We start from the raw sequence: 14,217 nt of genomic DNA on the forward strand, positions 1-14,217 counted from the left end.
AATCTCACCTTGTTCAGTGAGATCTTTGTTTTATTTGAATTTGGTTAACTAAAATTGAGCTTATACATTAAGATACCCATGGAATTTACAGGTTCAGGGTAGAAGTATGACTTCACACGTTGAGATAGTTCACACGACATGGCAGGAACACAGGGGTTGTAGAGTTATGCGGGGGTTATTTAACTCCCAAGTAAGACTCGGCCAGGTTTGTGCAACATGGCAACCCGTAAGCGGGGGTTGCATAGTCAAAATGTCACCCGGCGCATGCTGCAGCTCATCATGGGTTAAGTAACCTCCAGTGAGCATACGAACTGAATCAATGAGCAGTTAATGAGCAATTCACTGTTGTAGAATGTGGTGATGGCCATTGGCTCAGATGGATTAATCTTAAGGAATGGGTTAGACAAATTCATATAGTAAAGGTCTGTCAGCTACTCTTCGCCATTATACCTAAGTGGAACATCTCTGTGATACCGTGAACTATTAGTCAGATGCTGAGGATGGAGGAGGGCTGATTGATTTATGCGCTGCTTGTAAGCTTTGCAGGGGCATCTGTCTTGGTTGTTGTGGGAAACTGAATGTCGGACTACATCAGACACAGCACGTGACCTGTCAGCCGCACACTGGAGTCTGTGCCTAACAATTCCCCTGGATTTGTCTGCAGTCTCTAGGCAGGTCCAAAACAGGAGACTTTGTCGAGCTGTTGGTGAGTTGCATTCGGCTGAGAGGCACATGAGTTGTGCATATCTGGAAGCGTTCAGCCATGCTATGATCCAGCAGGAGAGTGGGGTTCCCTACCCTGTGACAATGTGACGGCATTAACATAAGACTAGTTCAGTCATTCAGAAAGTGGCAGAAGAAGGCATTTTGAGCGTGCATGGGGTGACTTAACCCTACATGCAGTGACTTGTATGTGTGAATGAGGAATGTTCCAGGAGTGAGACCCCCTTGAAAATGTGGCAGGCAAGTGGGAGCCCTGGGGTGAAATAAGCTGACCCTTAGCTTAAAAAAAGGAGTAGGCAGAGCCATGGAGAGTAGGCTGATGAGCAGTAGCAAAATGTTCAGAGGCTGCGTGCCTCAGGAGTACCAGATTCTAGGATAATGGTAGCCATTCTCTAGCCACTGTTAGGGACACACAGTGCTGGCCTGGATAGTCTGTGCCAGCAACATACTTAGTACAATACCCGTATCTACAGAGATGCAAGAAGCAAAATGACATTGCAAAATGCAGTTATGCTGGAGCTAATGAAGGAGTTCTGGAAGATCACTGTGAAGTACAAATTGCTGATGTGTGTCTCTTTCCTGGTGCCAGACTGTCCAGAGCTGGAAAAAAAGAATTTCCCCATTGTATTTTGGTAAGCAAACTGGTTAAATGTTGGCTTGCTGATAACATCAGGTGCATTCAGAGCTGGTTGGAAACCATACTCTTAAGGTACTCATGAGTGGCCCCTCTTCATACAGGAGGGAAGCTTTGAGTGGGGTGCTGCAGGGCTGTCTCCTGTGCCTGGTACTCTTCAGTATTTAAGGGAGCAATCCTGTGGCTGCTAGACAGCCATAGGATATGCTGTTTTCCGGGAACCGACCTCGGAGCCCACACTCCGAGGTCAGTTCCTGGAAAACCGACCTCCCCCCTTGTCTGCGCTCCCTCCGAGGCAGTGTGGAGAAGCCCCGTTCTCCGCACTTGGAAGAGGAGCACGGAGCAGCTGAAAAGGGGTGGGGCTGGGGGTGTTCCAGGGCGGGGAGAGCAGATCTGCGTGTATGACACATCCTATGTGTCGTACAGCAGCCTCCTCTCCCGCTCGGCCCCCCTGCAGCTAGACAGCCGAAAATGGCTGTCTAGCAGAAATAGCAGGGCAGGAGAGGCGTGGAGGGAACGATCTCTCCCGTGCTTCTCCTGCCTTGCTTTGGATAGGTGGTCGTCTCAGAGTTCAGAGGCGGCCCCCTATCTAGATAGGATTGTGCCCTTAATTAAGTACTTCAATGAGAGGCTCGAGGGAATCCTCAGAATTGCAGATGATACAAAAGTGTGTGGGATACCTGGCACCCAGAAGCCAGGAATAAAACTAAAGACTACCTGGACAGAATGGAAAATGAAGTTGAAACGAACAAACTGAAATTCAAGGGAGACAAATGTGAAGTTCTGCATTTAGGCAGAAGAAAAATAATCAAATACATGGGTATAGGATGTGATGAGGATCTCGGAATTTGCTGTTAGTCACAAGCTGAACATGCGTCAGCAGTGTGATGCAACTGCAGACTTGTGTTTTGTTAGGGTAACACCCCTTATTTGGGGGTTGTGCAAATAATAGGGTTGCGGGGGGGGGGGACACCAGGTTCAACAGAAGGTTGAAAAAGAGAAATCACAGTACAGTAAATTGTTTCCTGTGTTTGCCAGCCTTGGATCTGACAAGCTCTGACACAATGTGCCACAATGCTTATAGCATCCAAATATGAAAATGTGCCTTCTAGTTTTTTAGGGCAACTTTTATTTTGGAGGTTTCTTTGCCACACTAAATATATTCCAGCCTCCCTCCAAGTTGGCTGTTGTGATTTTGGCCAGGGGGCTAACCTGTGCCACTGGCCCCTCAAACGTACAGTGGAGAGAGGGTTTTTAGCAGACTGAAGTACTGTGAGGATGGAGGAGCCCTCTTATCCTGAACTGTCTCACCTGTTAAAGAGAAATGCTGTCGGCATTGCTTTGTCATGAAGCAGCTCAATGGAGCTTGAGAAGCGTGGCTTGCGTTCTGCTCTGGCAGTCATTGTTTTCTTTAATTTAGCTGGAATGAAGGGTGTGTGTGTGTGGTGGGGGGGTGTTAATCAGTTTGGGAGGTTGCCATGTTGAGGAGGGAGAGCCATCAACTCCTTCCCAAACCTCTCCTCCCACAGGTCTTCTGCAAATCTTGATTGGTCCTGAAGGTACGAGTAGGCCCCTGCTCCGTTCTTCTTGACAACTTTGTGTAACTGAGGGCATGTTCACCTGAGTGGACTTCCATTTAAGAGTGTGTTGGGAGAGGGATGGTGAGTGTTATTTGGCCTTCAAGTGATAATTACCATGAAAGGGCTGCCTCAGAAATAAACATTATGACGTACAAGAATGAAAACCCCAAGCAGCTCTATTAAAATACACTGCTTTTTTGTAATTCAATCTTTAAAAGTTGTCTTAAGCCTAAAGTGGCTTAAGATAACTAAAATGTTGTCTTAAACTATATCTAAAAGTTGTCACCACAACTATATTGGGGTTATGCCACTTCATAATATCTCACAAAGAATCCTCGGAATTGGTAGTTTGTAGATGTGACGAGCGCACTGACCCTCCAGTCAGAACAGGGGAGGGCAACCACTACTGGTCCGGGGGCCGGATGACCGCCCCCCTCGGGCCAAGGTGGTAGACTAGATGATGTAAGGGGGTGAAGCCTCACACCTGACTCCCCCCCCATCCCGTGACATCATCCACCCTGCCCAGTTTGTTTCCCCTTTGTGCCTCTCTGGACAGAAAAAGGGACACAGTCGGAACTTGCAGCAGCTGACACTGGTAAGCCCTGGCTGAGCTGGGCTCCTCCCTGCGCCATTCAGGTCCCAGTTGGGGCATGGCAAGTGGTTCAGGGGAGCCCCCAGCTTATCTCTGTTCGGAGTCCCCCTTGCACCACTTAGCCTCAGGGTCTGGGATCTGGGGTGGGGCCCACGGAGGGAGCCAAGCCCTCTGCAGGCCGGATTGGGTGCCAGCATGGGCTCAGGGTGCCCTCCACTGCCTCAGAACTACAGCTCCCAGGGTTCCCTGGGCAGAGCAGCAAATGGCTATTGAAAGCACTTCGTAGTGTAAATATGCCCTCAATGTGCATTTATCTCAGCCTTTTTTGAAGGAACGGGTACTAAAGCAGTCTGTCTGTTGTGTAGATATGCCCTTAATAGGTGGTTTATCTCAAACATTTATATATGATAGCCCCTGCAAGAAAGAGTGAGAGTGTGCCATATCAGAGAAAACAATTCAAAATTAAAGTTATTTCTAATATATTGTACTTCCATTTTTTCATGTAGAGGCTGTTTTGTTTTACACAAACAGCTCTACACATGAAACTTGAGGGCCAAACTCCATGTTACACAGAGGGTGATGTGGATTTATATTGGGAAGATGGCTAAAACACTCCCTCAGCACCTCATCTCCTTATGTTTTTGTCCTTCCTTTTACTTTTTAAAGTGTATACAAGTGAGCTCTTCATTTGATTAGAACAGCAGTGCTGGGGAGGGACTGTTTTCGCCTTCTCCCTGTGCCATTTTCCCAATATAAATCTCCTCCTGCAAGGACTATTAGCCCCGTGGGAGAGAATATAGGAGCCTATATTAACAGCTCAGCAGAGGATGGGGGCTAGATAAGTAAAATGGCTTCTGGGGTGAGGCAACCTACTGCTCAAGCTGCTGGGGTTTGTTCTGAGGCCATTTATTTGCTCAGCCCTACTAGATAATAGACCAAAGGCAGTGCACTGTAGTTGCAAGCATGTGACATCTCGGGGAGGAATGTATTCATAGAATCATAGAATAGTAGGGTTGGAAGGGGCCTGCAAGGCCATCGAGTCCAACCCTACTATTCCTGGCATGTCTCTGGGCTACTTTGCACTGATTGTTCTCACGATTCTGACAGGTATACCAATGACAAAAGGATTCTCTAATCCTGCAGTCAAGATATATCCGATGAGAGTGGCTGTGAATAGAACTTGTGATTTCGAACTGCGGAAAGTAAAACAAATAAGCTAAAACACGAACAGTTAGTTGTATACATTGCAGCATAGTACTTCTCTGGATAATTTTTATTTGCTGATATAGCATCTCAGTGCTAACTACCCTGGTAGAGAATTGGAATTTTGCTGTCATTAGCTTACACATTTTCTTTGATGCTGCCAAATAAGACAGCTATGATGGTTTTCTCATGAAAAAAATTCCAGTTGTCATTATTCTTTAAGAAATTACTCTGAGAGGCCTATGTGTTGACTCTCCAACTATTTTACATGGAGTGAAAACAGAGCACTTGCCACAACTGTGAGTGATGCCGCTGATAGAAAAGGTGCTGGTGGGGGACAGGGGATGCGTTGCCTTTGCAATTTTATCCCAGTAGTGCATTGGCTGATTGTGTACTACTGTTCTTAAAAGTACACTACTTTGGGGGTGGGGGTTAATCTTGAACGCATCCAAGCCTTGCTGTGAAACGATGTCCTTCCCTCTGGAATCCGTAACTTACGGAAATGCCCGCCTAATGCAGCTACAGCTCCTCTTGTGCGACGTGAGTTTTGTCTCTGTCATGCTCTTTGCAGCGCAAAGGGTAATGGTTAGGGCTGTGGCAATGGCTGTTTTGAAATAACACCAAATATGTGCAAGGACAGCTAGGAACAGTGTAGACTCCTATAACTTTGCAGCCGTGTGCAGATATGCATCCCAACAAAAAGCAGAAGAGGGAGGCTTCATTCTCTAACAGGAACGTACCAGCTGAGCTGTCACAGTAGTGCGCTGGGAAGATCCTGGGTGGTTGTCATGGGGGCATGCACTGAAAAAAAATATACAGAGACATGTTGTACACCCCCCGAAGGGTCCCTGTCAGCGTGGGCCCTCCAGTGTCAGGCAGGGTGGTGGGTTTTCCTCTCACCGAACCAGTGACCCCCACTGAAGTGCTTGACTCCCCAAAGGAACAAATGGCAGGAATGAATGTTGGGAAGTATTTTTTTTTATCTAAGTCAGAATTTACTGAAATGTATCTGCCACTGCTCCACAAACACACTTGAACTAAAAGAAATAATTTAAAACAAATTAATTTAAAACAAAGTTCAACATCGTACCGAAAACACAGAATATAAATATACTTATGAAATGACACCTGTGATGTGCTCTGCAGTTTTAAAACACGTTAAGAGTTTATAAAAAGGCCCACGTGGACACACAAGGACACACAGAGCCACTAATAAAGCGGACCCTTGGGAGGGGGGTGGCTGGTGGTTTGACTTAGTGATGGAATGTGCAGCATGGTGTCAACACCCCCTATTTCTCACCTCCTAGCTTGGGGAATAGCTGGCGGAAGGCGCCTTGCCTCAAGGGGGGCTGGGCCCAAAGGACGCTCCTGCAGGAGTGCATCCAGGGAAAGGTCCTGTCATAGGTGGTGCTCACGCTCTTGCTTGTCCAGCTCCAGGGATGACCAGTGCAGAAGGCCACACTCCAGACGGGGGCACAGCTGCACCCCCATCCCTCAGGCCCACTCCAAGCCGCTCCTTCACATCCGACCATATGAGAGATCCTCCATAAGGAGTAGTCAAAGCCTGCCAAGTCGAGGGTGAACCACCTCCGCTGCGAAAGGTTCAACCACCCACAGGAGGACGCCATGCAGGAACTGCACAGAAATCCCCATAATCATTGAGGTTGTTTGAATTTTGAAACGTGTATATTGTTTGCATAGCCTGAATTGGAGAAAAGCGTGTGCAATGAACCTCTTATTACCCCTATTAACCACCAGTGGAAGGACAGTCCCACTTAAAAGGACTCCCATGTAATTATGCTGCAGAATATAACATGCATTGAAGCATTTAAATTCCCAGCTGCCTATTAGACTTTTTTCTGCTGAACTGGGCTTCTTTGAACAAAATCCTGAGTTACCAGTAAGTAAGTTACTAGCCTTTACAGAGGTACAGCTTGTTCTGCTGCTGCATGGACAACAGAGGTCACAAGTTTATCTCCTGGTGGCTGCTCTCCTGGCACCTGCAGTTGTAGGGCACCCACTTAAGGTAACTTATTTGAGCAATATGCAACAAAAATGTCCAAACTAACATTTTAAAGATAAGTAAAATAGATAATGGAAAGTGCCTGGGAGGGGGGTGACTGCTCCAGTATGACTTGGAGCACTAAAGTTACAGTGACATCAACTGCAGTTTAAAAACTCATTTCCTCTGAAGCCGCTTTGTGGGGCAGGAAGACCTCAACTTCCCCCTTTAGGAGCAGCTTCTTGCAGCCCTGGAGGGAAGGAGGGGGCAAGTTTTGCTTTAACTTTTTACATGCATGGGCATGACATGTGGGTTTTCATCACCCGGGAAAAGTGAGAGCATCCTTTTTCCTTCTTGTCAGCATCTTCCTTTTTTTACTCAAGCAGTGCTGGCTCCAGGATTTTGCAGGGCACTGTCTGTGGGTCTTCTTAAACAGGCAAGGTGTCTGTGTGTGTTTTCCATGCAAAGTGAGAAGCGTTCTGCCCTCCTGTGGGGTGGGAAGACTTTCCTGATCTTGCTGGGGCCTAGCAAATGCCTGGTCTTGACCTGCTGGAGCCAGCCTTGCTCTGGATCATGACGCCTTCAGATGTACAATTTTTAGTCACATATCCTGGCCTGGGTTCTGTGTTGTGCTGCTTCCAAAGGACACTGTACAAAATTCATGTGTACCTAACAGGGCGGGGTTCATTATTTGCTAGGTTTACAGTGAGGGTTGACAGCTTTTGATTTTGAAAGTTCCGACACATGGAAGGGGAAATCCCATTTTGGTACATGGGTGTTGGAACGTGATGGACTACGGTGGGAGCAGAATGAATGGCATCCGTGGCCACTGCCAAACCCCTGCCTCCCTCTGCGATCCCTTTGCTCCACAGAAACGGTCAGATGGCCACCCGGACCACATGCTTATGCGCAGCAGGGGGCTGGTGTGGTGGCAGGCTCCTGCAGCTTGAACTGTCTCACACTTTGCAGGGGGTGCAATAGGGGCACCACCGCGTAGCCACGACGTCCCCACTGAGCTGACCACCGTGAGGCTGCCTTGCATATGCAGAGGACGAATTGATGTGCTCCCGCTGAGAGAAGCCTGGAGGGGTGCCTGGCGCTCGGGGGCGGAGGAGATGTCGCTTCCCACACCGACGGTCTTGGGTTCCCTCCCTGGCAGCACTTCAGGCAATGCATTTCTATTTAAACCACAACCATTACTTCTAAACCTCCTTCTATACATATCGGTTAGTACAGGCAAATGCTATGCAATGGGTCTCTTCTTTGGTGGTGTGTTTCCTCGTTTTGGGCAACTCATAAATGGCCACACTGATGCTCTGTGGTTGAAGGAGACTCGAGCCTTACCTTGGCCCTCTTATGCCTAGAGTTGCCAACTGGCCAAGGAAATTCAGGCCAGGCCTGCTCCTGGGTCTTGCAAGCAACAGCTTGATCTGCAGGAATCAGGAGGCTTGGCCTTCCCATGGCCTGGAGGCGAGCGTGATCACAACGTCTGCAGATTAAGCTACTGTTAAAGGCCTTTTCCTTGGAAAGCCCCCCTACAGCGGTGTGCTGCCCGTATCCAGACCATTCTAAAAATGAACACAGAGAGGCTATTTTCCCCACTATAAGTTCCATAAGACAGTACATTTTCCCGAGAAGGCAGCGTCTTAACTGAGTGCAGGGTGGCCGTGTGTCTTCTTTTACAGTGGACAGTCCTCGCTCTGAAGGGCTCCTTTGTCCAATTCCGGTAAAAAGATAAAGAACCATCAGAACTGCTGTTGCCCATCAACAGTCAGCGCCTGCTCGAACAGGCAGGCAGGCAGTTCACAGCCTTCCATGCTGTGCGGTGAGATGGGCTGCATTTGCATGCATACGTATAAATTAGTGCACGTAAATCTTATGCGAATTGCTGTCCTTTTTCCTCCTTTTGGGTGATTCATATGTGGCCACACTACAGTGTTTGGGTCTGGATGATCACAGGGGCAAAGGAACCCATTGTGGGTTCTTCCCTCTTCCCTGTGCATGCTGCATGCGCAACTGCAATTTGCATAATTAGCTGTGATGCAGCGTGGGTTGCTGTGTTGTCTGAACCTGGCATGCAGTATGGGTGTCAGGAGGTCACCCCTTCTGCCTTCTGAAATCCTCAGGTAGCCAGAATCAACACACAGACAATAGGGCTCTTTTCCAAGGCTTTATTTCCATTCAACTTAATGACGCTTACAGATGCTAATCGCTTGATCCTACGAGTGAGACTTAAGAGAGCTGCCTACTCGGGGTTTCTAACCTTAGGAATCAGTTGATCTCCGTTTGGAGGGAAAGGCGGGAAACCTCTGAACTTATGAGCTAGGAGGAGAGAGCCCACCCCGTTCCCATGGGGCATCGGGGAGCCGCTGCTGCTGTCACGCCAAGCGGGCTGAGCACCTCCTCTCACCACCCGTCATCTCCCGCTTGATGCCGCGTGGCGCCTAGCGTCCAGACACTGCTGTTGTACCTCCCTCTCCCTGCCAGGGTCACTATCACTCTCAGGAACGTGTACCGGGAGGAGCTCTCCCCCTGGCTGCTCCTCTGAACAGCGCACGGGCTCCTCTCCCACGGTTTCTATCTCTTCCTCAGAATCAGAACTGCTTTGGGGCTCTCTGGGCTCCGATCCAACCCTGACAATGGGTGGCTTCTTACCCACCCCACAACCCATGGCTTATAGTAGGGTTTGTGGGGGGGGTGAGAAGCCAGCCCTCCTGCGCTACGCTGGGATTGGATGACACAGCAAATTGCGCAGCACTGTGCTATTTGTGCAAATTGTGCGTACAGCATGCACAGGGTAGGGAAAGAACCCACAATTGGTTCTTTCGCTCCCACAATTGTCCAAACGTGGCCAGCGACTGACCCAGTTTGCTCACTCTTACAACTCATGGCTGGTTCATACCTGCTTGCTACTTCCACTTTCAGTTAACAACACAGGAACCTGGATTATTTTGTGATGAGCAAACCCAGGGTGTTCCTGGGTTGTTAATTGAAAGCTGAACTGTCGAGCAGGTGGGAGTCAGCCTGCACGCTCACTCCCATGTACCCCCATCAATTCCTGGGCTAAACATCCCAGGAACTGGCCATGATGTGCAAACCAGGTCATCGTGAATAGTCTGGAAGGATTCCATAAGTGGTTTCAACTAAAAGATGAACAAGGCTGCAACCACATCACCAGAGAGAAAGCTCAGAGGTGCACTCAGATGTGGTTAGACCTTCACAACAAAACTCGGAGAGAAAGCCACCATGGACTAACTGGAGCGTTAAAATGTCAAGTTCCACAGAACTCATTATCAAGAAAGGTGATATACAGAGCACTAAAAAGTGAACCAGTCTCTTAGGGTTAGAGTTTAAAATGCTCTTCAGACTTTTTTTCCCTAAAGAAATGACAAGTAACAAATAACAAGTTGTAACATCTTTAAGCTATTGGTGCAATAACACACACCCTTGCTCTAATTCTGTATTTTATTTCTGAGAGATGAACATGGCTTCTAGCACTTGAATCTGTCACAAATGTCCAACTCCTAAGTCAAAGTCTCAGCACATTTTTGGTAGCCTGGAACTTAATAACATAGGTGATATGCATAAAACATGGACAGAGGGAAAGGATTCAAAAAGTGAGGGTAGAGAAATTGTATGTTTGAAAATGCTTCTGATTTTTTAAAAAATGAAATGCTTTTGAACATTCAAGTCGAAATTGAGAAATAAATATTTCTCAGGTCGTTCAATGAGATCCTTCCCGCTGCACATCACTGCAATTTCCTGCCATTAATTTCAAGGGTGGCAAGATTTCATCCTGTCATTTCATTTATCTTCTTGCTCCAATAGTTTCTAAAACATTTAGCCCATTGCAAGATGCTTTAAAAAAAAAAACAAAAGGAGGAAGGATAATAAAGCAAAAGAAGAAAAGGAAGTTGTGTTTACTTCACTCCTGCTCTTAGCGGAGTCGAGGATTTCAGTTGCGGAGAGCAGGGAAGTAGAACTCCGTGAAGATGTTAGCCTGGATGTGGTTCCTGGTGCTTGCGGCCACAGTTCCTGTGAAAGGTGAGTCCAAAGCCCCTCCTGCCAATCCAGGATAGAATGAGGTGTGAATGAGGTTTAACTCCAGAAAGTTTTTAAATGAGATTGAGAAGACTTTATTGTGTAGATGCCATAAATGTAATAAGTAGGGCAGCAGTGATTGGTTACATTAAAAAAATCAACTAAGAAGATTCCCCCACATAAACAGGCAGCAGTTCTTCAAAAATAATCATAATACAGGTTCTTATTAAAAAACTACAACCCTGAGCCGAGACATGCCCTCTTCCCTTAGAAGAAGGAATGCCTCTTCTGTATGATGATGCCTACTGCAACATATATGTATGTTGCCTGAAAACAAAGAAAGCTCCAGAACAATTGTTATGTATATGCACATTTATGCAGATCTAATAGATGAGTGATCAATGAAAATGCATGGTATTAATCAGCTAAGATTTATTTAATTAGGTGAGAGCCCTCATAATAATCAGAATGTTTAAAAGCTTTCATGAAGGTGCCTGATGAAAGCATATTGATGTGAAATTTTAAGAATGCATATTGTGGCTAATTATAGGCTTTGAGGACCCAATCCAGCCCTACTCCTACATATACAAGCTGTGAAGGTGTGAGTAATTATGCAGGAATGCAAGGATGCCAGCAGGATGGCAATGCAAGGCACACTTGAATGCATACCAGAATGCTCATCCCACTCAAAGCAGTGCAGCCTGGATAGCCTTAACTGGATGTGTGTTGCACAATGCAATTTCCAGTCCAGCAAGCGATGTCTATGCATAGGACTGGTGCTGTGTGCCAGTCTCCTTAGCTGAATCAGGGTGTAGGTTGGTGGAAACGATTCCTTGTGAAACTACTCCTTGTGAACTCCTTGCAGGGGCAGGATTGTGCAAAATATAGCATTGGAAACCCCCTATATGTCCAAGCTAAGGTGGTGTGAAAGTGTCCCTCCCGCTTTCATGGCCCCATTTGGAGGCTGGGTGGGCGGGGAGATTTGGGGCTTTTTCAAGGGCTAGGGGTGCATTCTGAGGGTGGGAGGCCAAATTCACCAGCACTGCTCCTGGCTCCTGAAGCTGCTAGCTGCCATTTTTATCTTCCAGTGGTGACCCTGGAATGATGCTCTTTTGCAACATGGCATTGTTCTCCTTTGCGCTCTCTGGGCAGTCCCACCACATATGGATTCTGCTCCTGCACAGAACTGCATTTGGGAAACCTCTATAGCAAGGCTAGAGTTTGGGCAGGTGCCTCACCCACTCCCTCCATGTGCACACTCGAGGGGACGGGGCTCCTGCCTTTGTACTCAGTCCTCTTTCAGCCGCCACAGCAGAAGCATCTAGAAAACTTACCTCTGGATAGGTAGAGTAAATTTCTATTTTAAAAAACCCAAACAACTTTTATTTCGAATTTTTATTCCAGCTTTTTGATTGTTGCTGTTACCTTGGTTATCATTCTTTCTAGTCCGCACATTCATGTTCTCCCCCCTGGTTTGTTCGTTGCTGCCATCTTGAGCCTCAGAAGGTAGCCAGAAATGTTTCTCCTGTGGGAGCAAACTGCCATGTCCGGATGGCCACTTCCTCTGTCTTTTCTATTTGAGAGAAGGAGACATTGTGGATTCCTTATTCCTTATACCATCAACATTCCATAGGTCCTGAAAGCTCACGGCGCTGTTCTGCAGTTTCTAAAAGCATTCTTTTTGTTTGAGTTTACAAATGGATAGACTTCTGCATACCTAGGGATCTCCCAAGTATGTGCAAACAGTTCATAGAATCATAGAATAGTAGGGTTGGAAGGGGCCTACAAGGCCATCGAGTCCAACCCCTTGCTCAGTGCAGGAATCCAAGTCAGAGCATCCCTGACGGATGGCTGTCCAGCCTCGTCTTGAACGCCTTCAGTGTGGGAGAGCCCACCACCTCCCTAGGGAATGGGTTCCATTGTCGTATTGCTCTCACAGTCAGGAAGTTTTTCCTGATGTTCAGCTGGAATCTGGCTTCCTGTCACTTGAGCCCATGATTCCGTGTCCTGCACTCTGGGATGATCAAGAAGGGATCCAGGCCTTCCTCTCTGTGACAACCTTACAAGTACTTGAAGAGCGCTATCCTATCTCCCCTCAGTCTTCTCTTCTCAAGGCTAAACGTGCCCAGTTCTTTCAGTTTCTCCTCATAGGGCTTTGTTTCCAGTCCCCTGATCGTGTTTGTTGCCCTCCTCTGAACCCTCTCCAGTTTGTCTGCATCCTTCTTAAAATGTGGTGCCCAGAACTGGACACAGCCTCCAGATGAGGCCTAACCAGAGCTGAGTAGAGGGGAACTAGGACTTACTGGGCTTTGGAAGCTATGCTTCTATGAACGCAGCCCAAAAGAGCATTTGCCTTTTTTGCAGCCACATCACATTGTTGGCTCATATTCAGCTTGTGATCGACAACAATTCCAAGATCCTTCTTGCTTGTAGTGTTGTTGAGCCACATATCCCCCATCTTGTAACTGTGCATTTGGTTTCTTTTTCCTAGGTGCAGAACTTGGCATTTATCCCTATTAAATTTTGTTCTGTTTTCTGCCCAGTGCTCCAGCCTATCAAGATCACCCTGAATTTTGTTTCTGTCTTCCAGGGTATTAGCTATCCCGCCCAATTTTGTGCCACCTGCAAATTTGATCAGCATTCCCTGCACCTCCTCCTCCAAGTCATTAATAAAAATGTTGAAGAGCACTGGGCCCAGGACTGAGCCCTGCGGTACCCCACTTGTTACCTCTCCCCAGTTTGAGAAGATCCCATTGATGAGCAGTCTTTGAGTCCGATTCTGTAGCCAACTGTAGATCCACCGAATTGTTGTTTCAGCTAGCCCATTTTGAGCTAGTTCATCAGGATATCATGGGGCACTTTGTCGAAAGCTTTGCTGAAGTCGAGGTATATGATGTCTACAGCATTCCCACAGTCCACAAGGGAGATTACTTGATCAAAAAATGAGATCAGATTCGTCTGGCAGGAGTTGTTCTTGACAAATCCATGTTGGCTTCGAGTAATCACTGCATAATTTTGAAGGTGCTTGCATACTGATCGTTTTATAATCTGCTCCAGGATTTTCCCAGGGATTGCTGTCAGACTGACTGGTCTGTAGTTCCCAGTTCCTCCTTTTTGCCCTTTCTGAAGATAGGGACAACAATATTAGCCCTCCTCCAGTCATCTGGCACTTCCCCCGTCCTCCATGATTTCTCAAAGAGAATAGACGGCGGTTCTGAGAGTTCTTCTGCCAGTTCCTTTATTACTCTAGGATGCAGTTACCTTATTTGCTTCCGAATTGATAGTCACTTGACCACCCAATGAGAGGGATTGATAATGGAACAAAGCAGACGGTGAAACCAGCTAGGTCAATGTTTTCCAGACCTCTAATAGATGAGGTTCATATTTTTCCCTAAATAAAATCGGAGGCAGGCTTCACTCTTACACCTAAAGCAGTATTACC

General features: G+C 47.1%; 1 protein-coding gene across 9 annotated transcripts in view; it reads left to right on the plus strand.

Annotated features, from left to right (window-relative positions):
* Positions 1 to 10,624: 10,624 nt before the first annotated feature.
* Positions 10,625 to 14,217, plus strand: part of VSIG4 (V-set and immunoglobulin domain containing 4) — a 33,780-nt gene continuing 30,187 nt past the window's right edge. For all 9 annotated transcript variants that reach the window (XM_084814244.1, XM_084814249.1, XM_084814246.1 and 6 more), the window contains exon 1: positions 10,625 to 10,778. In XM_084814244.1, the coding sequence (XP_084670370.1) occupies positions 10,727 to 10,778 (52 nt within the window). In that variant the 5' untranslated portion in view covers positions 10,625 to 10,726. The remainder of the gene's footprint in view (positions 10,779 to 14,217) is intronic.

This window comes from Heloderma suspectum, chromosome 9 (assembly GCF_057233095.1).
Source record: "Heloderma suspectum isolate Gila_16-S chromosome 9, 16-S_ref, whole genome shotgun sequence".
Taxonomy (NCBI): domain Eukaryota; kingdom Metazoa; phylum Chordata; class Lepidosauria; order Squamata; family Helodermatidae; genus Heloderma; species Heloderma suspectum.